Raw genomic sequence first — 27,349 nt, forward strand, 5'->3', positions numbered from 1 at the left:
AAGAATAGAGATATTAGTTATGAATTAAATGTAATTGTGGAAGTAAGAAATGTATATTTAGTGAATAGATTGGAAAGTTTTCAGATATGATTGATGGAAGTAAAAAAGATGGTGTAAGTTATGAAAGTATGTTTAATTACTGTTGAAAATGATATGTTGAAAATTATATATATATACAGTATATATATATATATATATATATATATATATATATATATATATATATATGGTGTTCATCAAAGCAACTGCATTTCCCTTCCTCTTTCCTGGCTGCAAAAAGTCTTATCTTTTGGGGGGGAAGCAGGTTTGTTGTGCAAGGCCTCCCACTCAACTAGACTTGTGCGACCTGAATTCCGCTGGCGTGTGATTGAACCCCACCCCAAAGCAGTGGGTGGCCCACCAGCAGCCATTGCGCTGCCTCCCATTCTGAGCCCAAAGTTCGTGGGATGACTCACAGGGGAGTAAAAAAATGGACCAAAACCACCATCCCCCCTTTCCGGATTTGGCAAGCTCCCTCCCACCACTGGCTTCCCCTTTCCTTTGGGAGGAAGCTCAGGACAGAAATGTACCGTGTTTTTCGCTCCATAAGACACACTTTTTTCCTCCTATAAAGTAAGGGGAAATGTGAGTGCATCTTATGGAGTGAATGGCACTGCGCAGACGCCCCTTCAGCAAAGCGGGAGGAAGAACGGAGCCCCTTCTGTTCCTCCTCCCGCTTCGCAGGAGAGGCGAGGCGCAGAGAGGGAGAACTGCACAGTGCCCCTTCAGCGAGGCACCTATCCTGGCTTCTGCCTTAGCTGCGGGCAGCCTCTTCGGGCAAGGGGAGCCTTCATCCTGCTGAAGAAGAAGAGGAAGAAGAGTTTGGATTTGATATCCCGCTTTATCACTACCCGAAGGAGTCTCAAAGCAGCTCACAATCTCCTTTCCCTTCCTCCCTCTGTGAGGTGAGTGGGGCTGAGAGACTTCACAGACTAGCCCAAGGTCAACCAGCAGCTGCATGTGGAGGAGCGGAGATGCGAACCCGGTTCCCCAGATTACGAGACTACTGCTCTTAACCACTGCACCACACTGGCTCTCGAAGAGGCTTGGCACAGTCATCCCAGAAGCCGAACAGCCACATGGTATCCCAGAAGCCAGCTCCCTCTTGCTGTTCTGGCTTCTGGGATTCAAAATATTTTTTTTCTTGTTTTCCTCCCCCCAAAACTAGGTGTGTCTTATCGTCTGGTGCCTCCTATAGAGCGAAAAATACGGTACTAAAGAAACACAAACCTTCCATCGCCTCTTCATCACGTATTTTCGGAGCAGGACCTGGGATTTCAGCCGCCGGTTCACCCGCTTGGCTTTTTCTCCCAAGTTGTTGAGCCAGGGGTGTTGCAGGCACTGTGCGGCACTCAGGCGTCCGCTGGGGAGGGGGACGAGAGGCAAAGATTATCGGGGGGGGGTCACCACCTGCAGCTGCTTTATCCCAGAGCCCCTAGCCCCCCCATCCTGCAACGTACAAAACCCTGCAATGAATAGAAAGCGCATCAAACAGAGTCTGCGTTCCAACCTGCCCTGCAGAATTCGTACTCAGCTGCCGGTTGGGGAGGAAGTTGTTGACGGCACAGTCACTGGCCAATTGGTGCCACACACAGCCAGTTACTGCAGCTCCCCCCCCCCCCAGGGTGTTTTTATCCTGCTGTGTTATTATTGGTTGCTGTTTTTTTAACTTTTTAAACAAATATAAATAAATATACACAACCAAAATGACAAAAGAAAAAAATAATAATAATAATGGGAAAGGCTAAAAAACTACAAAAAATATCAAAGTGCATGGCATAGAACAAAAGAAAAAAGGGAAGGAGAAGGAAGGAAGAAAGAAAGGAAAAAGGGAAAGAAAAAAAAGAGGGGGAAAGGGGGAAATGAGCCAAAACACAAGAAGGCTCATCTATTGTACTCTTCCGTCAAGGTCACAACAGAACATTATTCTTATCGATTCTCTCTATCTGTATTCCATAGAATCCTTCATCTTGGTATCAGGGAACATTTCCCTACGCAGCATCATTCTAAACATAACCAGGTCTTTATTGATGAACCCTTATTCCCTAGATAATTATCTAAACATTCCCATTCTTCTTTCACCATCTTTTAAAGTTTATCTCTTATTGCATCTGTCAGCTTCGCGAGCTCCAAGTACTCACACAGTTTGAGTACCCATTCATCTTTAGTGGGTGTATTTTTATCTTTCCAGTGTGTTGTTATTGTTTTACGGGCACGGCCCCCTTTAAACACGCGGCTTGGATATCCCATGTATCACAACTTTCTGGAGCGTGGTGACAGCAACTAGTCTGCAGGGTTGGGGTGCGGTTCATAAAGGGCGTGAGTCGCAGCGCAGCTCCTTTAACTAGACCTCCATCCCAGAGACCCGTAAACATCTCAACTGCTACCCAAACCCAGTCTCAAGATCTCAGGAGCAGCACGGAATGCAATATGCAGGGATCTTTGAGTAAAAACTCAGATATCGTCACCCTTCACCCGCACACCAGACCTCCAATTGGGGTTTTTTTTTGGTGCTTTTTAAAATATGGACTTTTGGGAAGGAGTTGAGAAAGCTACATTCTTCAAATTTATTTCCTTTTCTAATCAAGAATAGCTATCTTCACTATACTATTGTATTTTAATATTTTGTTGGAAGCCACCCAGAGTGGCTGGGGAAACTCAGCCAGATGGGCGGGGTATAAATAATAAATTATTATTATTATTATTATTATTATTACTAAGGGAGTGTTTCTTCCCCCTCTCAAAACACGAGGACTCGTGTGCATTCAAGGAAGCCGAATGTCGGGAAAGATAGAAAGAAGTCCTTCTTCATGCAATGGAGTGTTAAACTGTGTAACTCCCTGCAACTGGAGACAAGGATGCCTTTAAAAGAGGATAAAGCAAATTCATGGAGGGTTGCCGATGGCTATACTAGTCATTATGGCCTTTCCTTGCCTCCCCAGCTTGGGGGCAACAATGCGTCTGAATACCAGTTGATGGAAACCCTAGGAGGGCAGAAGGTTTGTGTTCGAATCCTGCTTTCAGATTTCCCACAGGCCTCTGGTTGGCCACTGTGAGAACAGGATACTGGACTAGATGAGCCATTGGCCTGATCCTGGACTATGCAGAGTTAGATAAATTCACAGGAAGGATTCGAAACCTGCGGGACCAGAGATTCTCAGAAGACTGGAGTAAATTTACAAACTATTTGGAAAGCAATTGTGATGAACAGATCACGCTGGTAGGATTGCAAGAAGTTTTGTAAGGTGAATTATTTGAAATGTTGCAAGAAAGATAGTGAGGAGAATTATTAGTTAAGGATAGTTAAAAGTAATATATTTACATGCTCTGGTTATCTCCCGCTTAGACTATTGCAATGCACTCTACGTGGGGCTACCTTTGAAGGTGACTCGGAAACTACAACTAATCCAGAATTCGGCAGCTAGACTGGTAACTGGGAGCGGCCGCAGAGACCACATAACACCGGTCCTGAAATACCTCCATTGGCTCCCAGGACATTTCTGAGCACAGCTCAAAGTGTTGGTGCTGACCTTGAAAGCCCTAAATGGCCTCGGTCCAGTACATCTGAAGGAGTGTCTCCACCCCCATCGTTCTGCCTGGATACTGAGGTCCAGCGCCGAGGGCCTTCTGGCGGTTCCTTAACTGTGAGAAGCCAAGTTACAGGGAACCAGGCAGAGGGCCTTCTCGGTAGTGGCACCTGCCCTGTGGAACTCCCTCCCACCAGATGTCAAAGAGAAGAACAACTACCAAACTTTTAGAAGACATCTGAAGGCAGCCCTGTTTAGGGAAGCTTTTAATGTTTGATGTATTACTGTATTTTAATATTTGGTTGGAAGCCGCCAAGAGTGGCTGGGGAAGCCCAGCCAGATGGGCGGGGTATAAATAATAAATTAAATTAAATTTAAAAAATACAGAAATTAAGAAATGCATAATAAGCGATAGAGAACGGGAAAATCATCAGCGGTGTTGATGGAAGTCTAAAAATATTGTATAAGATGAGAAGTTATGTTGTATGACTGTTGGAACTGATATATTAAAAAATCAATAAAAATGTAATTTTTTAAAAAAAGCCATTGGCCTGATCCAGCAGCTCTTTTTAGGTCCTTATGGATGTCCACAACTTCTAGTGTCATGTGAGTAAGGAGAAAAAGTCTCTCTACCCCCTTTCTCAGTGCCCCGTTTCCTTTAAGAAACCTCTATCGCCTCCCCTCTTTTCCAGAAACTTCCTCGGTCATCACAGCAGAAGCCAGATTCGCTTCTTCAACCAGGATAGCTTGGTTGGTGGAGCATGAAACTCTCAGGGTTGTGGTTCAAGTCTCACACTGGGCAAAAAGGGGGTTGGACTAGATGACCCCTGTGGCAGTGGCGTAGCGTCGGGGGTGCAGGGGGGCCCGGCCGCACCAAGCGCAACATCTGGGGGGTGGCGCGCTCGCCGCCTCCGGAGTCGCCGAAGAGCCTCGGGCGCAGGCTGTAGCAGAGCCCCATGTCTCACGGAACCGACGAGCTGCGCGCGCGTCCGGGCTGAAGGCGTCCGGCAGGCACTGGCTCTCAGCGCTCGCCGCGGAGGGCGCGCCAGGCAGCCCCTCCTCACAGCCCCGCCGCTGCTGCTGCAGCAGCTGGGCCATGTTGCATTTTCCTCGCCTCTCTGCCCTCCTCCTCCTCCTCCGGGCAAGCGGCGTCGTTTGGGCGGCAGCGCCAGCGGCAACTCACCTCAGATCACCTGACACAGGCCCGCCGCCGCTGTGGCTACCTTACCGTAAATACCCCAGCCCAGGCAGCAGCAAGAAGAAGCTGGCAGCGGCGGCAGGTTAGGGGCGCAAATTACTTGCCTTGCCCCGGGTTAGGGGGCGCAAATTACTTGCCTTGCCCCGGGTGCTGACAACCCACACTACGCCGCTGCCCTGTGGTCCCTTCCAGCTCTCTGGTTCCATGATTCTAAAGAGCCTGTGCAGTTTTCTACTGGTCTCCCTCCAGCTAGAAAATGTTAAAGGGTGTGGTGCCTCTCCATTTGCTCTCTGGCTGACCTGGAGGTTAATCGGTTCCCACACAGAAAATTGCAAAGCTCCCCCCCCCTTTTGCCCCAAATGGTCCCAGACCTTTTGTTCTTGATAATCAAGTTGGAGACAAAGTCCTTGGCTTCTTCAGAGATGCCCTCAAAAGCTTCCTCATCAAAATACCAGTTGGCTGCCAGGACGTTGTTGAGGGTTTCTGTGTCGTTGTCGCCCAGGAAAGGGGAGAGTCCGCTCAGCCTGAGAACAGGGTGGGGAGACGAGGAGAGAGAGCGTCAATCAAGGCTCCTTAGTGAAGGAAAACTCTCCTGGGGCTCATAAATTTGGCAAATGCAAGCGACTCCAGGGCCAGGAGCCTGGCTGCTCCAGAACATGCCGTGGCCATGTCAGAGCACAAAAAAATCGGCTCCCTGGGCCCATTTCCCTTCCAACCTCTCTCCACCGCAATCGACGTCGTGGGTGTTCTGCTGCAGATCTGTTTCTGCCAAATCCATTGCTGTTTCGCCCCAGAGGTCAGGACCGCAACCAACGGATTCAAATTACAGCGGCACCTCTGGTTGCGAACGGGATCCGTTCCGGATGCCCGCTTGCAACCTGAAAAGAACGCAACCCGCGTCTGCGCAGGTCACGATTCGCCACTTCTGCGCATGCGCGTGGTGTCATTTTGCGCATCTGCGCATGCGCGAGCGGCGAAACCCGGAAGGAACCCATTCCGTTACTTCCTGATGCAACCTGAAAACGCTCAACCTGAAGCAAACGTTACAAGAGGTATGACTGTAGAAGAAAGGAGATTTCAACTAAACATCGGGAAGAACTTTCTGACAGCAAGAGCTGTTCGGCAGAGGAAGTTGTGGAATCCCCTTCCTTGGAGGTTTCTGAGCAAAGTGCCGACTGTCAGGGACACTTTGATTCCTGCATTGCATGGGGTTGGGCTAGATGACCCTCAGGGTCCCTCCCTTCTGCCTCTTTGTTTTATTATGTACCGTATTTTTCGCCCCATAGGACGCACCGCCCTATAGGACGCACCTAGGTTTTTTTGGGGGGGGGAATAAAGAAAAAAAATTATTTCCCCCCCAGGCACGGGGCTGGAGCAGGGTAAAGCCCGAGCTTCCCCCGACCGCAGCCCCCAGAAGAGCCTGCTATCCGCAAGCCTAGGGAGCCACGCCGGTCTCCCCAGGACTGCGGACAGCTGTGCGAAGCCCGGGCGCGCTGAGGCTTCCTAATGCAGGCAGCTCTGAGCAACCCTCCGGAGGCCGGCGAGGCTTGGCGCCGGGGTCCGGAGCATCGCGCAGAGCTGCACGCAGCCCGGGAGCGCAGGCATCTCTGCGCGACCCTTCGGAGGCCGGCGCGGCTTGGCGCCGGCCTCCGGAGCGATGCGCAGAGCTGCGCGGACCCCGGGAGGGCAGGCAGCTCTGCGTGACCCTCCGGAGGCCGACGCGGCTTGGCACCGGGCTCCGGACGGATGCACAGAGCTGCACGGAGCCCGGGAGGGCAGGCAGCTTTGCGCGACCCTCCGGAGGCCGACGTGACTTCGCGCCGGGCTCCGGAGGGTTGCGCAGAGCTTCCTGAAGCCTGGAGAGCGAGAGCCTCTCGCTCCCCAGGCTTCAGTGAAAGCCTGTATTCGCCCCATAGGACGCACCCACATTTCCCCTTCATTTTTGGAGGGGAAAAAGTGCGTCCTATAGGGCGAAAAATACGGTATTTTTGTTTTCTCATTTGGTGCTTTTATGTTTATGAACCACCCTCTGATCTCCAGATGAATGAGGGTATGCAAATTTAATAAATAAAATAAATGACAAATGCGGCAGCTAGACTGGTGACTGGGAGTGGCCACCGAGACCACATAACACTGGTCCTGAGAGACCTACATTGGCTCCCAGTACGTTTCTGAGCACAATTCAAAGTGTTGGTGCTGACCTTTAAAGCCCTAAAGGGACTCGGTCCTGTATACCTGAAGGAGCGTCTCCACCCCCATCGTTCTACCAGGACACTGAGGGCCTGAGGGCCTTCTGGCGGTTCCCTCGCTGCGAGAAGTGAGGTTACAGGGAACCAGACAGAGGGCCTTCTCAGTAGTGGCGCCTGCCCTGTGGAATGCCCTCCCACCAGATGTCAAGGAAATAAACAACTACAGTGGTACCTCGTTTTGAGTCCAGGATCCGTTCCGGAGCCCCAGACGCTCGACAAAGTGCTGCTCTGCGAACGCCCGTGAGCAGTTTTGCGCTTCTGTGCGAGTGGCAAACCTGGAAGTAACCTGTTCTGGTACAGTGGTACCTCAGGTTAAGAACTTAATTCATTCTGGAAGTCCGTTCTTAACCTGAAACTGTTCTTAACCTGAGGTACCACTTTAGCTAATGGGGCCTCCCACAGCCGCCGCCGCGCGATTTCTGTTCTCATCCTGAAGCAAAGTTCTTAACCCGAGGTACTATTTCTGGGTTAGCGGAGTCGGTAACCTGAAGCGTATGTAACCTGAAGCGTCTGTAACCCAAGGTTTTGCTGCCGATGTTCCACGAAATGGACTCTAAAAATGGGGCAGACTCAAAACAAGGTACTACTGTTATCTGAGTTTTAAAAGACATCTGAAGGCAGCCCTGTTCAGGGAAGTTTTTAATGTTTGGTGTCTTATCATGTTTTGAATATTCTATTGTGAGCCGCCCAGAGTGGTTTGGAGAAACCCAGCCAGATGGGCGAGGTACAAATATTATTATTATTATTATTATTATTATTATTATTATTATTATTATGATGCCTGATTGCAAAGGCACCATTTCCCCTCAACTCACAGCATGTAGGTGATCACCCCCATGCTCCACATATCCGTTGTGTAGGAGACTTGTTCGTAGCTGACCACCTCCGGAGACAGGAACTCGGGGGTGCCAAAGTTCACTTTCAGCTTTTCTCTGGGGTTGTACCTTTGAAGGTGAGAGAGAGAGAAGAATCTAGCACCATCAATGCACACCAACACCTGGCCCATCCACCCCCCAGGAAGGTGGGCACCAGGATGCTGCTCCCTTCAGAAATGACTTTGTCCTGTGCCCTCCCCTCTCCCGGTGCCCAGAAGAGGCACACAGCAGGGTCACGAGTGCGGAAAGGGGAGAGGGGGCTGGTGCAGGCTGGCGATGCTCTGGGCCAGGGGTCCCCAAACTAAGGCCCGCGGGCCAAACAAGGCCCAGGGGACTCATTTATCTGGCCCACAGCAACCCCCGCTGCCCACTGTCGGCACCCGCTCTTACCAGTGCGGCGCTGCACTACACGGCTGCCCACTTCCGGGTCGGAGGAGCACCGGAAATAGCTTGTGCACATGCGCAAGTGTTATTTGTTTCCCCCCCAAATTTTTTATTGATTTTCCAAAATTTTAAACAAACAAACAAACATAAATCACAACTGAACTTGATCCAATCTTAGTAACATTGTTAAGTGACAGATAGGTAGCCGTGTTGGTCTGCCATAGTCTGGAAGGAATTTTTTATTGTTAAGTGACTTCCTCAAATCCCCCTAGCTGAATTTTGGTGTATATCATTGTAACAGTTTTCCAATTTTTCTCGTCATATTAACTTATTCACTTAACATCTTTCTTTTCATTATAACTTTAAACATATTGTTCTCTAACATCACATATTTAAATACTCAGCCTATCTGTTATTTGAAAGTTTTTCCAATTAAGTTATCTTAACGTATTTCAGTAAATAGTCTTTAAATTTCATCCATGCGCAAGCGTTATTTGCACATGCGCAAGTATTATTCTGGTGCACATCCGGGTCAAAGGAGGCCCCTGCACATGCGCACAAGCTATTTCTGGTGCTCCTCCGACCTGGAAGTGCGCCAGAAATAGCATGTGCGCACGCATATGGGCGCGCGTTCCCTTGCCCTCCGGCCCCCCGTGCGATCGGCACTGGAAACACCGGCCCGAGGAGCGGTAAGTTTGCTGACCCCTGCTCTGGGCATTACCTTCGGGCGAGTCCAAAATCAATTATCTTCACCATGTGGCCAGTCGAGGTCACGCACAGGATATTCTCAGGCTGCGGAGGGAGAGAAAAGATAACACCCCCCACCCCAAAACACCACCTCCGGTTAGTGACTTTGTGGGGAACCTGCAAATAATCCCCTTGAAATCTGGAAAGGTTTGGGGAAGATGGCAGGAAGGTCTCTCTGCCCACTAGATATCTTGTGTCTGGCTCAGTAGAGGAACTGGGCAGACCCACAGATGTTTCATGCCCATCTCTTTTTTTGGCAGTGGTTACTAAAGTTGGTAGGGACGCAGGTGGCGCTGTGGGTTAAACCACTGAGCCTAGGACATGCCGATCAGAAGATTGGCGGTTCGAATCCCCGCGACGGGGTGAGCTCCCGTTGCTCGGTCCCTGCTCCTGCCCACCTAGCAGTTCGAGAGCACGTCAAAGTGCAAGTAGATAAATAGGTACTGCTCCGGCGGGAAGGTAAACGGTGTTTCCGTGCGCTGCTGTGGTTTGCCAGAAGCGGCTTAGTCATGCTGGCCACATGACCCGGAAGCTGTATGCAGGCTCCCTCGGCCAGTAAAGCGAGATGAGCGCCACAACCCCAGAGTTGTCTGCGATTGGACCTAATGGTCAGGGGTCCCTTTACCTTTACCTTACCAAAGTTGGTAGTAGGAGCCCCTGGGCGGCAGTGGGATTACCTGGTGCAGGGGCTGTTAAGAGGCAAGGAGGCAGCAGGGAGTGTATAATAAATACTGTATTTTTTGCTCCATAAGACTCACTTTTTCCCTCCTAAAAAGTAAGGGGAAATGTGTGTGCATCTTATGGAGCGAATGCAGGCTGCGCAGCTATCCCAGAAGCCAGAACAGCAAGAGGGATTGCTGCTTTCACTGCGCAGCGATCCCTCTTGCTGTTCTGGCTTCTGAGATTTAGAATATTTTTTGTCTTGTTTTCCTCCTCCAAAAACTAGGTATGTCTTGTGGTCTGGTGCATCTGATAGAGCGAAAAATACGATAAATAAATAATTTATACCCCATCTGACTCTGAAAAGTTGGTATCACTGGATCAGATAGATCCATTTTGCTGAATTCAACTAAATAGGTTTTCATTGGAATTTGTATAAACGTGCCATTAATTGCTGCACTTCTGAATTTTATCTTCCTTAGTGGGTTATGCAAACTTCTACTCTGAGTGATGCTTTTTATAAGGTCGCGTCGGAGCTGCTACAGACGCCTTTATGGAACCAGGGTCCGGGAACTGCTGGTTTGGCCCCAAAGTTCTTGTGCCCCACAATAGCTTTGGCCCTCCTCCTCCTCCTCCTCCTTCTTGACGGAGAGCAGAGATGTTGTCCTACCTTGAGGTCCAGGTGGAGAACACTCATGTGGTGCATGAAGAGGATCCCATCACAGATCTGACGCACAAAGACCATGCAGTCCACCTCCGTCAGCTGGTAATCCTCGTCGATGATCCGCTCAAAGAGCTCGCCGCCCTCCACGCTGCAAAGCAGGAAAGGGGCTGCCTTAGACCATCAGGTGAACCCCAAACCCCTCAGGGCCACAGCTGTCAACTTACAGATTTGAAAATAAGGGACGAGAAGCCTCGAAAATAAGGGATCAGCAGCCAAAATAAGGAATAAACAATTACTTTGATAAAATACATATTTTGTTGCGTGCAAATGGCTTTAGATACCTATTAGGTCCATAAATTACCATATAGCATCTATTCAACACAAAAAACCAGCAACAATTTGTTGTTGACAAAGGTCAGCTGGACATATGAAGGACCCCATTACCTTCAGTAGCTTATTTAAGGGACATCATCAATAAGGGACAGCAGCGAGACACGGCGCTGGGATAAGGGACTGTCCCGCCAAATAAGGGACGCTTGACAGCTATGCTCAGGGCAGTGCATTCTGGGTGCTACTCATGCATGTGGGATTTTCCCAGTGTTCATGTGACATCATCAAAAGGCCATCCCATATCCTCCCACATTTAGGTCACATTTAGGCTGGTTGCCACACCAATGAAACAAATGTCCTGACTGGAAGAATCCGTGACCAGAAAGATGAGGAATATCAAGAAGATTGGAAGAAATTTAAGGACTACTTGAATAAATATTGTAATATAAATAATTGGAAGTGACTTGAAAGCACCAAATAGGCCTAAGATTAATTTAGGATTTAATTAAATCAGTTGGATTAAGAACAATAAGAAAAGAGAAAAAGATAGTTAATTGCTGGAAATATTTTTAGTTTAAGAATGATATTGGAAAGGTGTTACATACAGACACAATGAAATTCAGGAGGGAGGGATCTGGGGAAGTCAGTTAACAATATAAATAAAATTGGGTTTTTAAGGGATATGGGACTAAGATTGTTGTTGTTTTGTTTTTTGTTTTGCAATACTGTATTGTTTCTTTTTTGTATTTTTCTTCTTTTTTATGTTATATTTGTTATAATTGTGGAAAATTTAATAATAAAACTTTGAGGGGAAAAAGAAACAAATGTCCTCATTTGCATGAATCAATGCCGTTTCTGCTAAACTTGTGCCAGAGCTTGCTTTTCACCTCCTCCCTCCACTTTCGTTTTTCCTCATGTGTCGTGTCTTTTCAAACTGCAGGCCCGAGCACGGCGATTGCCCGCAGAGCAAGAGCCTGCCTCGCAACTCCATGACTCACAACTCCATGAAGAGCATGATGTCCTTCGGAGTCTCGATGGCGTCGTATAGTTGGATCAGGTTCCGGTGGTTCAGCTGATTCATCACGTCGATTTCCACCTCGGCCGCTTCCTAGAGGGGCAAAAGCTGGTCAGCGTGGAACGGAGGCTGGCTAGGGGAGCCTTTGCCAGGCTGGTACCCTCCAGGCATTTTGAACCACAACTCCCATCAGCCCCTGCCAATGTCATAGTTTTGAATGACAACTTCCACCAGCTGAGACTGATAGGAGTTGCGGTACAAAATCTAGGAAGGCCACCAGGTTGGCAAAGGATGGGCTTCAGGAGAGACGCTTCTGGCATGCTGCCACCTATGTGCAGATCATGGGTGCTATCCAACTAACATGCCCTGTCAGTGCAAGGATTTCTTCTTGCACAACAGTGTTTCCCCTCTCTTCCCCCCAAATCTGTTCTAGGGGTTCCCCCAACCCTCCCGATGTGATGGCCTGGGACTCAGACTCGGAACCAGAGGAGTCTCAGTCCGCACTGGATCCTCTGCCTCAGGCATCATCTGAACCAAGTCTGGGGCCTGATCCTGAAGAGTCCCAGTCTGCACAGGTTCCCCTGCATCAAGCACCAGCTGGGCCGAGTCAGGGGCCTGAACCTGCCCTGGCTCCAGATGCAGGGATGACCTCGTTGCCTCCAGCTGGGCCATCACTTACAGCTGCTCCACTACCGGTTGGGTCAGGGGAGGCTGAGGCGGCCCCTGGGTTTAGTAACCCACCGATGTCTCCCGAGCTGCAGAGACTAAGGTCTGAGAGAACGAGAGACCTGAGTACTCGCAGGAGGAGTGCTCGCCTTCAGGCGAGACAGGGAGGTGAGTCGCTGGGGGATCAGGACCAGCCATTACTCCGGCAGAGATAAAAGGCTGTCAGACCCTGCCCCAAGTTGCGGGAGCAACATTGCTGCTTGCTGGAACCTGCCTGAGACCCTGTGCCTGGCCTAGCCTGGTTTCCTGCCTTGGCCCTGTCGAACGGACGCCTCGTGGAATCCCTGGATTCGGGACCGGACCTGGAACGCATTGCTCGGGTTAACCTCCAGGCCCAGCACAGTTGGAACAGGTTTTGGAAATGCCCAGGGCGTGAGGAGGAGTAGGGGAGGCTCTGTTGAACAAGCGCTGACAAAACACCTTTTAGTAAATTTGCACTGTTCTTATGTTATTTTGCACTCTTTCGTCCGTCGCTTTGGTCCTCGTTTCGGCTGGACAAAATGATGAATGAGTTTCACAAACCTGAACTAAACTTAGCAGGGCAGCCGTGCAGGAAAACCCAGCACAAAGACCGGTGCAGAAAAGGTGTTGCGCGCATTGCTACATGTTGCAGCACACTGCACACCAGAGGGCACCTACCCTGTCTTTCGGCCCCTGCTTCTTAATAATTTTCACGGCCAGCTTGAGGCCCGTCTCCTTCACTGCACACGTACGGACTTCTCCAAACTTCCCCCTGTGGTGGAAAAGAGAATGGAAAGAATTCATAATTCTCAGGGCTTGCCTAAGTTCCTCCAAAGCACTAAAAAGCTCACTTTTTCCATGAAGCCTAACTCCCAACTGCAACAAATGTTTAAGAATGGATGACGTTTATCCCTTCCTCCTCATCCTCACTTTCCCCTTTCTGTTTCACCACCATCACCAATTATCTTTCTGGATTGTAAACTCCTTGGGGGCAAAGACCCTTTTGCCTTTTAAAACTGCTTTCAGGCACTGTGTGCAATGATGGCTTGGTAACAACAAACCTCTCATTACAGTTCTTTCTAATAATAATAATAATATTTTAATTTATATACCACCCATCTTGCTGGGTTTCCCCAGCTTACAACACATATAAAAACATAACAATGCATCCAAAATTAAGAAACAAAATATCCTGTATGAGCAACAAATAAACAAAAAATCAAGAGAAACCATTAACAATAATAAACAATTTACAGTTATACCTAAATTATAATAACCACCAAACCCAACTAAACATTTAATCAACATCAGCCCAGCAAAAACAAAACAGCGAAGCAAAATTGAGAACCATTTAAAACATTTAAAAACATTTCAGCCAGTTGCCCCAACCCAAGAGTGCATGCATGAGAAAGTAATGGGGGTCTCTAAATCTGAATGATGAATGACCTGGCTTCTAGATTTGATGGTGTTGCGAATCATAGAATTGGAAGGGACCCAAGGATCATCTAGTCCATCCCCCTGAAATGCAGGAATACGCAGCTGCCCCATACGGGGATCGAACCTGCAACCTTGGCATTATCAACACACTGCTCTAACCAACTGAGCTAAGTGTTCCTTTAAGGCAGGGGTCAGCAACCTTTTTCAGCCGTGGGCCGGTCCACCGTCCCTCAGACCATGTGGTGGGCTGGACTATATTTTGAAGAAGAAAAAAATATGAACGAATTCCTATGCCCCACAAATAACCCAGAGATGCATTTTATAGAAAAGGACACAGTCTACTCATGTAAGAAAACGCTGATTCCCAGACCGTCCACGGGCCGCATTGAGAAGGCGATTGGGCCGCATCCGGCCTCTGGGCCTTAGGTTGCCTACCCCTGCTTTAAGGCAATACTTTATTTTTTTAAAAAAATAATATTTATAACTTTTAAAGCTTACAAAAAAGAAAAGGAAAAAAGAAGACAAAAGAAAAAAAGAACAAAAAAGAGAGAAAAAACAATACAATTAAGGCAATACTTTATTGGTCTGTTGCTTACTGATTGCTTGAAAGGGTTTGGTTTGCAGCCGGGTGGGTGTGTTTTCTTCAATATTCTGCAGTTTATAAAACATTGCAGCATTCTTTCTTTCATTTACAAATGCCAATCTTACTGCTGCATTTTCTTTTATGTGCATTATTTCGAAAATAATATCCGTATTGCAGCAAACCGTCAGGAAATTGGAAACAGTCACAATTATTGTGGGATGTGATACATAAGTAGCAGTCAAGTATGACATTCCTTGTTTTCCTAGAGTGGACATGCGGAGGGATGTTTGGTCCGGCCAGTCGAAAACTTCCTGTTTCCTCCTGGGCTGGGACATCCTTCCTTTGCATGTGACTAGAGGTGGGCGTGACCTTACCTGCCCAGGTAACAAAATGGACAAGGCACGCAGCACCATCTCTGTCTTTGGCTTCCTCCATTGTTGGAGCATCTCACAGATCCACACATATATACTTTGTAACTACGTCTGCCTTCAGGGATCCAACTGTGAGCTGATGATGTGTGTAAACTTATTTTATATACAGTCATACCTCGTGTTACAGCTGCTTCAGGTTGCGTTTTTTCGTTTTGTGGACCGCCAAAACCCGGAAGTACTGGAGCAGGTTACTTCTAGGTTTCAGCGGTCGCACATGTGCAGAAGCGCTAAATTGTGCTTTGCTCATGCGCAGAAGCACCGAATCACAACCTGCACGTGCGCAGATGCCGGTTGCGAACGCTGTGGGTTGTGAACGTGCAACTTTCACAACCCGAGCGTCCACTGTACTTTAAACAAGATTGTGGTGTGTTTATTCTTTTAAGAGGGATGTAAGGGAACTTAGCAGGAACCCAATATTGAGAGGCTAACACAAGCCTTCAGCCAGCTATCTGCTGTGCATTTATAAAGGGAAATGTAAAAGTCTGCTAAGGTATAGAACTTATAAGTTGCTATAAGTTAGGTAGGATATTAATAAACAATATATCCTCTCTTGCCACCCTGAACATTCCCACAATTATGTCACTGGAAGAGTGAACGATTTGGCACCCTCTTCCTCCCACCCCCCGGCCAGGCCTTACCCTCCTAGCATCTCCTTGGTGTTGATGCTGTAGGTGTCTTTGAACTCCCCCGTTCTCAGCTGGACGATGCGGTGGGTGAAGGGAGCAGGTGGAGGGGGAGTGTCATCTGGAAGGGAGAGGCAGAGGTTAAAACAAAAGGAAAACCACTGGGCTAATTCATTCGTCCACCAGGGGCTCCCACCCTGTAGCCAGCTCTCCTCCGTGGCTCCTAGAAACTGTCTCAATAAACACACAAGACCTACCTGGCTGTACTTTTGAATAAATAAGGTACACTATTCACTGTATCAAATTGTAGATTTCAACAGAAGTCTCATAAAGTTCGATGGAAAAAACAGAAGACCCAATGGATCAATGCAATCTCTAGTCCGTTCATGCATAAGGTCCATACATGTATAAGTATCTATTCCACCTGTCTGTTCTTAGAGTCCAATAATTTACAGTTCCACAGAATCCTTTCACAGAGTCTAAGACAAGGATTTCCCGGAATATTAGCCTTGTTTTGCCATCCTAGGCTTCATCAGTAGAACAGGCTCATATGTAATATTACAGGATAGTGGATCTTATAGCATAGTATATGAGCCTGTTCTACTGATGAAACCTAGGATGGTGAAACAGGGCTAATATTCCGGGAAATCCTTGTCTTAGATTCTTTGAAAGGATTCTGTGGAACTGTAACAACCCTTCATGTGGATTATTGGACTCTTTGAACAGACAGGTGGAATAGATACTTATTGAAATCTGCAATCCATTGAAATCTGCAATTTGATACAATGAATAGTACAGTCATATCTCGGGTTGAAGTTGCTTCAGGTTGAGCGCTTTTGGGTTGCGATCCGCGGCGACCCGGAAGTAACGGAATGCGTTACTTCCGGGTTTCGCCACTCACGCATGCGCAGACAGTCAAAATGACATCACACACAAGCGTGGAAGAGGCGAATTTATATTATACTGCAAACATTTGAACTCTTTAGCAGATTTGAAATAACTCTTGTAATGTTACATAGACTTTGGACCCAGCAGAGAACTGAAAAGCTAGAGTGATTTAGCAGCCCTGTTTAGGGAAGCTTTTAATGTTTAATAGGTTATTGTATTTTAATATTCTGTTGGAAGCCGCCCAGAGTGGCTGGGGAAACCCAGCCAGATGGGCGGGGTATAAATAAATTATTATTATTATTATTATTAATATTATTATTATTATTATTATTATTTACAGTATGCAGTTGAAAAAGTTAACTAAAGAAACCATGGAGGGGAGGAGGGAAGCCTAAAGATTTGGAAGATTCTTGTAATTTTATTCATTTGTGATTTTGAATGTGCATAAATTTGTAAAACCAAATTAAAAAAAAAATTAATGAAAGTAAGCCCCAAGGAAAATCTGTGACTGCTGCCTTGTGGGACATTTTCGGAAGAAGGAAAGGTTAAGGAAACCCTACACAAATCCACAGGCTGCTTGGCTGCTCCTTCCTGCAACTCCTGCAGCCAAACCTCTTGCTCTGCTTTGCTTAGGGCCACATCGATGGGGCTGTGAGGGGGAGCAGATCTTGTCCTCTGGGCAGCCCAGGACCTCCACCACACACCCTGGCCAGGCTTGTGCCCCCCCCCCCGCCGGGGGGGAGGTGTCTTCAGTGCTGCAAACGCAGCCCAGCCGCTGATGGAAATTGCCATGGCCAGGATTCACAGCTGATGGTGAAAATTCTGTATGCAGCAGTGCTTCCCCAAGGTATGTGCAGAGGGCGACACCTACTGGCGAAATGGGGATGGTGCTTCTGGGCAGCAGCACGAAGGGCGGCGCCTTGCCAACTAACAGAAAGGGGTTTCATCTTTGCTCCAAGACATATCTAGGCTGGGGCCAAAACCATCTTGGCCACGGGCGCAACCCTGCTGTTTTCTCAATCGAAACCGCTCCCCTCCTCATGATGCTGCTTAACTTGAGCTGGGCTGCAGGTTGTGGACTCTCCTTCCTCGGAGGCCTTTAAGCCAGGCATTGGCAAACTCGGCCCTCCAGATGTTTTGGGACTACAACTCCCAATATCCCTAGATAACAGGACCAGTGGCAGGAAGAAGGTACAGGGTTATAAAGACTAGGACTAGGCGCCTGAGAAACAGTTTTTATCCAAATGTTATTTTGGTTTTAAACGCAGTGGAAGGTAGTCTCTAGAGGGACGCGGGTGGCGCTGTGGGTTAAACCACAGAGCCTAGGACTTGCCGATCAGAAGGTCGGCAGTTCGAATCCCCGCGACGGGGTGAGCTGCTCCTGCCAACCTAGCAGTGCAAAACCACGTCAAAGTGCAAGTAGATAAATAGGTACCACTCTGGCAGGAAGGTAAACGGCGTTTCCATGCACTGCTCTGGTTCGCCAGAAGCGGCTTAGTCCTGCTGGCCACATGACCCGGAAGCTGTACGCCGGCTCCTTCGGCCGATAAAATGAGATGAGCGCCACAACCCCAGAGTCGGTCACGACTGGACATAATGGTCAGGGGTCCCTTTACCTTTTAAGGTAGTCTCTGTGGGAGTATATTGTATTTAATTATGGGGTATCAGAGTGTTTAGGGGGCTAACCAGGTTGGGATAGATGGGATAGCAGGCTTGTTGGTTTATGAATGTCTGATGTAGATTTTTTCAGTTTCGTTGTTCTGTATGGGACAATGGCAATAAAGATTATCATATTGTATCGTCTCGTATGGTGGGAATAGTAGTCTCAAAACGTCTGGAGGGCCGAGTTTGCCTATGCCTGCTTTAAGCAGAGGTTGGGTGATCATCTACCCTGGGGGCTTTAGCTGACATTTCTGCATTGTAGGAGGTTGGAATAGATGACCCCTGGCGATCCCCTCTACAATTCTATGAATCCAGGTGCTCATCAGGGAGAAAGCCTGAAGCTCAAGTCGTAGAGGGACCACATTTCCTGCAGACGATTCCGGGTTCAATCCTACTGGCAGGGCTGTTGGCGAGTGGTCCCCTTTATGAAACTCTGGGGAGCCATGGTGAGTCATTGTAGACAACACTGAGCTGCCTGGACTAACAACAACAACAACAACAACAACAACAACAACAACAACAACAACAACAACAACAACAAATTTTTTATACCCCGCCCATCTGGTTGGGTTTCCCCAGCCACTCTGGGTGGCTTCCAACAGAGTTTTGAAATACAATAACCTATTAAACATTAAAAGCTTCCCTAAACAGGGCTGCCTTCAGATGTCTTCTAAAAGTTTGGTAGTTGTTGTTCTCTTTGACATCTGGTGTGAGGGCGTTCCACAGGGCAGGTGCCACTACCGAGAAGGCCCTCTGCCTGGTTCCCTGTAACCTTGCTTCTCACAGGGAGGGAACCGCCAGAAGGCCCTCAGATCTGGACCTCAGTGTCCGGGCAGAACGATGGGAGTGGAGGTCTGGCTCAGTAGAAGGCAGATTCGTATGTTCCTGAAAAAGCTGGAAGCTGCGCTACAGACAGGGCACCTCGTTTAGTATTTAGACACATTTAGACACATTCAGATGCCAATGCATGGATGGTAACCATGCAGGAAAAAATGATTGCAAGATTCGGCTCATTAGGCAATGAGGAAAAAGAGATTTCTCTGGGGAAGGTCAGGTGGAATCGCGCAGAAACTGAGAAAAATAATTCTATTTCCAGTGTTTAGGCTGGGAGTAAGAATACAAGAGGGGACCCGAGTGGTGCTGTGGGTTAAACCACAGAGCCTAGGACTTGCCGATCAGGTCGGCAGTTCGAATCCCCACGACGGGGTGAGCTCCCATTGCTCGGTCCCTGCTCCTGCCAACCTAGCAGTTCGAAAGCACTACAAAAAAGTGCAAGTAGATAAATAGGTACCTCTCTGGCAGGAAGGTAAATGGCGTTTCCATGCGCTGCTCTGGTTCACCAGAAGTGGCTTAGTCATGCTGGCCACATGACCCGGAAGCTGTACGCCGGCTCCCTCGGCCAATAAAGCGAGATGAGCGCTGCAACCCCAGAGTCGGTCATGACTGAACCTAATGGTCAGGGGTCCCTTTACCTTTATGAATATAAGAGCATGCTGGGTCAGCTCGTCTCACAGATGCACCAATGTTTTTAAGCAGCGGTCAGATGGCCATCTGTCATGGATGCTTCAGCTGAGATTCCTGCATTAAAGGGGGTTGGTCTAGATAACTCTTAGGGTTCCTCCCTTCCGCCTCTTTGTTTTATCATGCATTTTGTGTTTCCCTTCTGACTCTACAATTCCACGATTCACATAGTGTCACATAGTGGTTAGAGTGTCCAACTAGGACCTGGCAGACCAGGGTTCGAATCCCTCGCTCGGCCATGAAGCTCGCTCCGTGACCTTGAGCCGGTCCCTGCCTCTTTCAGCCTACCCTACCTCGCAGGGGTGTTGTGAAAATTAAATGATTCTAGAATTCTGTGATTCTAATGGGAAGCCAGAATGCTGCACCTGAGAACAAGAGACCCCTTCCCTTCTGGGGTTTTCAGCACTTGGAATTCCAAAGCATTGCCACCTCCAACTATGGAGTAAGGCCATTGGCTAGTGGTCATTGACAGCCCTCTCCTTCATGAATTTGTCTAACCTACTTTTCGGCCCTTCAGGGGGCAGGGAGTTCCATATGCAGCAAATATAGCACTCCGTCCCTCTCCATTAGTGAGATTTCACCAGAGACATGACCCACATCATTCTAAGCCTATCTTTGCAGTCACGAGGGGTTGAAACTTTAATTTTCTTAAAAGTGTAAGGTGCTAGGCGTAGGAAGCTCTGTACCAGATACTGCACACATCCACAGCTGCACAGCACGGCCCTGGTTACAACCACAAGAGGTGGTGCATTGTACTGAGTGAGGCCACTGGCCAGTGCCGGATTTAAAGGTAAAGGGACCCCTGACCATTAGGTGCAGTCGTGGCTGACTCTGGGGTTGTGGCGCTCATCTTGCTTTATTGGCCGAGGGAGCCGGCACGCAGCTTCTGGGTCATGTGGCCAGCATGACTAAGCCGCTTCTGGCAAACCAGAGCAGTGCATGGAAATGCCGTTTACCTTTCCACCGGAGTGGTACCTATTTATCTACTTGCACTTTGATGTGCTTTCGAACTGCTAGGTTGGCAGGAGCAGGGCCCGAGCAATGGGAGCTCACCCCGTTTCGAACCGCCGACCTTCTGATCGGCAAGTCCTAAGCTCTGTGGTTTAACCCACAGCGCCACCCGCGTCTCCAGTGCCGGATTTACGTATAAGCTAAACAAGCTATAGCTTAGGGCCCCACTCTCTTGGGGGGGGGCCAAAAAAATTAAAGGGGAAAAAACTGGATGTACGTTTCCAAAATATAAGATAAAACACAAATAAAATAAAACCTACATACAGCAACAGTGTTTGGTGTTGTACAGGCTCCTATGGTGTAAGTCATGGGCCCTCAATCATTTTATGTTAGAGCTTCATAATTATTTCACTATTAATATATTTCTTCTTAATTGTATTTCAGTTCAACAGTTACTTTGATAAAATACATATTTTGTTATGTGCAAATGGCTTTAGATACCTATTAGGTCCATAAATTACCATATAGCATCTATTCAACACAAAAAAACAACGACAATTTGTTGTTGGTAAAGGACAGCTGGACATATAAAGGGCCCCATTACCTTCAGTCATCAAACCTAAATCCAGCCCTGCTACTGGCCCACTTAATTCAGTATTATCTCTACCAGTTGTGGGCAGAAGGTAGGTTGGGATTTACTGGTCAATATCTGCATTATACTAGATCTGCGTTCTCCAACCTTGGGTCCTCAGACATTGCGGGACTACAACTCCCATCATCCCCAGCCAATTCGGCAAATGGCCAGGGACTATGGGACTTGTAGTCCAACAACATCTCGGGACCCCAAAGTGCAGAACGCTGTACTAAACAACCATCAATTTTCATTTTCCAGGTTGTTAAACAACAGCAACAGCATCGCTCACAGCTGCCTGCCCTCCCCTGCCAAAGAAAAGAAACTTTGGGGGCAAATTAGTAATTAATTTTGTGTGAGAAAGGACTGAGGGTTCAGTTCTAGTGCTGCAAACTAATTCCTGGGCTGAAAATGTGCTCGGATGCACTCTGCTCCTTTATCCTAGGTGTCTGTCTGTTACCAGTTCAAAGGGAATATTTTGCACTTACTGGTGGAGCTCAGAAGTTGTAGGTAAAGGTAAAGGTAAAGGGACCCCTGACCATTAGGTCCAGTCGTGGCCGACTCTGGGGTTGCGGTGCTTATCTCGCTTCCTTGGCCGAGGGAGCCGGCATACAGCTTCCGGGTCATGTGGCCAGCATGACTAAGCCACTTCTGGTGAACCAGAGCAGCGCACAGAAACGCCGTTTACCTTCCCGCCGGAGCGGTACCTATTTATCTACTTGCACTTTGACGTGCTTTCGAACTGCTAGGTGGGCAGGAGCAGGGACTGAGCAACGGGAGCTCACCCAGTCGCGGGGATTTGAACCGCCGACCTTCTGATCGGATCATGCAAGCTTGAAGTCAGTCCATCTCAGATCTATCTTGACTTGCAATGGCTCTCCAGGGTCTCCAACAAAGGTTGTCCCAGGCCTTCCTGAAGACACCAAGAAGTGCGGCCTTCTGCGCATGATCCATCACTAAGTTATGACCCATCCCTGAGACACTGGCTTCACAGCACATCCTGGTTCAGGTCCCAAGGCCTCCATGAGAAAGAAAGGAGGAGGGGACAACACAGCACTGTCTGCCTGAACTCCCCTGCATTTCCATTGGGCCTTCGAACATTTATTTTCATAAGGACCAGAAACTTGAGTTGTTTCATTTGACTTTAACATTGAAGGCATTATATTCTGCAGAACCTGCCCTTGGCACAAGGAAACTGCAGGTGCCTAGCGAATGCTCAGCCCAGGACAAAACCCATCTGGTGATTGTCTCCCCAACAGATAACACACCCCCTGACACACAAATTGTTAGTCCTCCCCTTCCATTGCTGCTCTGCCCCTTGCCAGCTTAACCTCACCCACTTGCCACACTTTGCCTTGCACACACCCCACACTCCCTCCCTCCCAACTCCATTGCAAGGTCACCCGGCCACAAGACACGCTGTCCCATCTGTCACAGCGGGAAGAGCGATCACAACAACACCTGATGCTGCGATGCGCCCCGGTCCCTCGCCCTGCCAGCCTGCTTATCTCATGGAAAGGAGCTTTTCTCTGCATACCAGAGAGGGAGTCGAGGGAGGGAGGGAGGGAGTGCATGCCAGGTGGATCAGGCCACAGGGCAAACTTTCCTCCTGTCCTGCAATCTCCAAGCTCTGGGGCTCTGCAAAACCGCAGCCAAAGGCACCAGCTGCTCAGGAGACCCTATGAGGCCGTGGTGGTCCGCAACAGCGCAACCCTGGACCAAATGAGGGCCACATGTCGGGCAAACAGCTGAGGCATCCTACCAGTTGATGCAAGTTTTAATCCATTTTAGTATGGATCCTAAACAGCCTCGGTCCAGTATACCTGAAGGAGCGTCTCCACCCCCATCATTCTGCCCGGACACTGAGGTCCTGCGCCGAGGGCCTTCTGGCGGTTCCCTCATTGCGAGAAGCCAAGCTACAGGGAACCAGGCAGAGGGCCTTCTCGGTGGTGGCGCCCGCCCTGTGGAACGCCCTCCCACCAGATGTCAAAGAGAAAAACAACTACCAGACTTTTAGAAGACATCTGAAGGCAGCCCTGTTAAGTTAATGTTTAACGGATTACTGTATTTTAATACTTTGTTGGAAGCCGCCCAGAGTGGCTGGGGAAACCTAGCCAGATGGGCGGGGTATAAATAATAAATTATTATTATTATTATTATTATTATTATTATTATTATTATTATTATTACCTGTGCAAAGTGCTTTGTTTTCAAGCAACAGTCTGCTGCAGGGAACCGGGACGGTGCCAAAAAGGCATCCCTTTGCACAACCGGGGCCGGCCCACCCATTTGGCAGGCTGAAGAAGCAGCCTTGGGGGGGTGGAATCCCACACCCCGCCCGCCTCCAGAGTCATGTGGCCACAGTTTCTATGAGATCTCTCCAGAAGAAGCCACCAAGCGACCCCAGTAAGTGAGACTTCGGTGGGCAGAGCCGGCACCTTCCTGTTTCGCCTCAGGCGGCAAAACGGGATAGGCCGCACCTGTCTGCCACCTTAGGGAAAGACATCACCTTCTCCTCCAAAGAAATGAACAGCCTCTGCAGAATGATGCGCACCATGTGCTTCGATCTCTGCAGCAGGAACGTAGTCGAAACGCTTTCACCGACAACCTGTTTCCTGCAGCTGATGTCTGTTATAGCGCCAGCTGAGAAAACATGCCTGATGTTTCCCTGCTCTGTTCTGGTCCCACCCTCTCCCTGAGACGAAGACAGACACAGCCTGTTTGCAGAGCCTAAACCAGGGGTCCCCAAACTAAGATCCGCGGGCTGGATAAGACCCGAGGGATTCATTAATCCGGCCCGCGACAACCCCCGCTGCGCACTGCCGCCACCCACTCTTACCAGTGCTGTGCTGTTGCCCACTTCCGGGTCAGAGGAGCACCAGAAATAGCTTGTGCGCTTGCGCAAGCATTATTTGCACATGCACAAGCATGATTTGTGCATGCGCAAGCGTTATTTCCAGTGCACATCCGGGTTAGAGGAAGCCCGTGCACATGTGCACAAGCTATTTCCGGTGCTCCTCTGACCCGGAAGTGCACCGGAAATAGTGTGTGCGCATGCATATGGGCATGCGCTCCAATGCCCGCCGCGCGATCGGTGCTGGAAACACTGGCCCGAGGCGCGATAAGTTTGCTAACCCCTGGGCCTAAAGGATGAACAACTTACATTTCCTTCATTCCTTTTTTAAAAAAAGAGCTGTTCTGGCCCCTGCCCCTCACCCCTAATCCCTCTGTCTGGACCAGGCTCATTCCGCTGGCCCCCCAAGGCCATAGGCCTCAATGGCCTTACCCAAAATCAGGGACGGGTCCTCTTTGCCAAAGTCCGGAGTGAGGTACGGGCTGGTTGGGGTATCCGGAACCTCTGCAGGGGTTGCTGCGGTCTGGCTACCTTCCGACGGCGGCTGCGCTGCAGAAACGCTGGGCTCACCAGCATCCTGGATTGTGGCCCCTGGGGCTAAGGGAGTGGGTTGGGCCAAGGTCCTTTCTCCTTGATCAGCTGGGCCCGGTTGCTCGGCCGCCGCGGGGGCCTGCGCCGAATCAGGGGGGGCTTCCTTGGCTTCCCCAGGGGGTGGCGGGTCCGCTTTGTGGGTGGGAGCCGCCGGTTCCTCAGGAGTCGGCTGCTTGAGGTCAGCCGGAGCCTCTTCCGGAATATCTGCTAGGCTGAAATGTCAGAAGATGAGAACATCAAAGGAGAAGCTGCTACAGCATCTGGCCCTATCTAGTCCAGCCTACTGTTCTCACTTTGGCCAACCTAGATGCCCATTATGGGAAGCCCGCAAGTAGGATTCAAACACAAGACCCCTCTCTCCTCCTGCGGTTTCCAGCAACTGGGATTCAGAAACATTTGCTGCCTCCGATTGTGGATGCAGACCACAGCCAGCATGGCTAACAGCCTTCGAAAGCCCTCTTGTCCTATTATTATTATTATTATTATTATTATTATTATTATTATTAATAAATTTTTAGTGTTACTTACAATGTTAGGTTAGGAAGAAAAGGGGGAAAGAGGGGGAGGGGGAATGGTGAGTGGGGCTGGGGTGGCAATGCTTCTATTATTCTACTTGTATCTGAAGAAGTGTATCTGAAGAAGTGTGCATGCACACGAAAGCTCATACCAAGAACTGACTTAGTTGGTCTTTAAGGTGCTACTGGAAGGAATTTGTTTTGTTTTGATTATTCTACTTAGTGTATGTGACCCTACCTGCCCACAGACTGTCTTGTCAGAGTGGTGCATGCCCTGGTTATCTCCCGCTTGGACTACTGCAATGCGCTCTACGTGGGGCCACCTTTGAAGGTGACCCAGAAACTTCAATTAATCCAGAATGCAGCAGCTAGACTGGTGACTGGGAGTGGCCACTAAGACCACATGAAAGACCTACATTGGCTCCCAGTACGTTTCTGAGCACAATTCAAAGTGTTGGTGCTGACCTTTAAAGCCCTAAACAGCCTCAGCCCAGTACACCTGAAGGAGCATCTCCACCCCAGGTCCAGCACCGAGGGCCTTCTGGTGGTTCCCTCACTACGAAAAGTGAGGTTACAGGGATCCAGGCAGAGGGCCTTCTTGGTAGTGGCTCCCACCCTGTGGAATGCCCTCCCATCAGATGTCAAGGAAATAAACAACTATCTGATTTTTAGAAGACATCTGAAGGCAGCCCTGTTTAGGGAAGTTTTTAATGTTTGCTCTTTTATTGTGTTTTTAATATCCTGTTGGGAGCCACCCAGAGTGGCTGGGGAAGCCCGGCCAGATGGGCGGGGTATAAGTAAGAAATTATTATTAAATTATTATTACAGTATTATTCCTTGGTGGTGAGAGAGGTTGGGGGGTGGCTTAGGGTGTGGTTGGCTGTCTTTGGTTGGCTGTGGTGAAATTTGTTTTTGTGTGTGAGCGGAGTGTGAGTGTGTATTTTTTAATCAGGTTAGCCAGATTGATTCATATGCTGTCTGCGGGTTCTTGTTGCTGTCTTGTTGGGCTGTGTATGTGATAAAGGGGTAGCCATACCGGGGTGAAGGCGTCTTCTTCTATTTGTCCACGTGTCATTCAGTTTGTTGGTTAGTTTTTCTAATAAGGCTGTTTCCCAGACTCTTTGATACCATTGGTCCAGACTTACTCCTGACAGGTCTCTCCAGTGTCTGGCTATGATGTTTCTGGCTGCGAGAGCAGGTGGGTTCCCTCTCCCCCTCCTTGAACTTGCCTAATTCTCTTTTAAACTCATCCAGGTTGGTGGCCATCCCTGCCTCCTGTGGCAGTGAGTTCCACCGTTTAACTCTGTGCTGCATGAAGAAAGACTTCTTTTTTCCTGTCCTGATCATTCCAACTTTCAGCTTCATTTGATGCTTACCCAGCTGAGATTTGCAGCACACACTTAGACCCTACAAGTGTCCCTATTTTCCAGGGACAATCCCAGATTTGCAGAAGCCATCCCAGTTTCTCATTGAATCCTGGAATGTCCTGCTTTTCCTTAGGATGATTGTGTTCTGCCTCCACCGTCAGAGGCATTATGTCTCCAAACACCAGTTGCTGGGAATCTCAAGGGCAGAGATCATTTTCAGGAGCGTCGCTCCCCGAGTTGGTGAGTCTCACTTGGCAACAGCAAGAAACCACGGCTTTAGTCCCATCACCACAGCCCTGTGGAACTCTCTGCCACTAGAGATTCAGCACCTGTCTTCTGTGCCAACTTCTAAACGCCTGCTGAAAACTTTTCTATTCTGCCAGGCAGTTGTGAACAACATCACTGCATTCCAAACAAAGAATCAGAGTTGAAAGGGACCATCAGGGTCATCTAGTCAAACCCCTTGTAACACAGGAATTTTTTGACCAATGTGAGGCTCATCCTGGAGATTAGCAGGCTCTACCGACTGAGCTATCCCAGGTTTGGTTTTATTACATATTCAACATGGATAGAACATGGTTAACAGCAACTGAGGACACTTGGCAACTTGTGGAATGATAGGTAAAGGTAAAGGGACCCCTGACCATTAGGTCCTGTCTCGGACGACTCTGGGGTTGCGGCGCTCATCTCGCTCTATAGGCCGAGGGAGCCGGCATTTTTCCGCAGACAGCTTCCAGGCCATGTGGCCAGCATGACTAAGCCACTTCTGGCGAACCAGAGCAGCGCACGGAAACGCCATTTACCTTCCCGCCGGAGCGGTACCTACCATATTTATCTACTTGCACTTTGAGGTGCTTTCGAACTGCTAGGTTGGCAGGAGCTGGGACCGAGCAACGGGAGCTCACCCCGTCGCAGGGATT

General features: G+C 48.8%; 1 protein-coding gene across 5 annotated transcripts in view; it reads right to left on the minus strand.

Annotated features, from left to right (window-relative positions):
* MYLK2 (myosin light chain kinase 2) overlaps positions 1-27,349 on the minus strand; it is a 102,178-nt gene that overhangs the window by 61,623 nt on the left and 13,206 nt on the right. For all 5 annotated transcript variants that reach the window (XR_014157925.1, XR_014157926.1, XM_081867760.1 and 2 more), the window contains exons 3-11: positions 24,389-24,759; positions 15,465-15,570; positions 13,054-13,147; positions 11,672-11,781; positions 10,350-10,491; positions 8,994-9,064; positions 7,829-7,957; positions 5,136-5,288; positions 1,270-1,402 (exon numbers count right to left, since the gene is read on the minus strand). Coding sequence is in view for 3 of the 5 variants with exons in the window: in XM_081867760.1 (XP_081723886.1) it covers positions 1,270-1,402; positions 5,136-5,288; positions 7,829-7,957; positions 8,994-9,064; positions 10,350-10,491; positions 11,672-11,781; positions 13,054-13,147; positions 15,465-15,570; positions 24,389-24,759 (1,309 nt within the window). In the remaining 2 variants the exon portion in view is untranslated. The remainder of the gene's footprint in view (positions 1-1,269; positions 1,403-5,135; positions 5,289-7,828; positions 7,958-8,993; positions 9,065-10,349; positions 10,492-11,671; positions 11,782-13,053; positions 13,148-15,464; positions 15,571-24,388; positions 24,760-27,349) is intronic.

This window comes from Podarcis erhardii, assembly GCF_964252035.2.
Source record: "Podarcis erhardii genome assembly, chromosome: 6".
Classification (NCBI taxonomy): domain Eukaryota; kingdom Metazoa; phylum Chordata; class Lepidosauria; order Squamata; family Lacertidae; genus Podarcis; species Podarcis erhardii.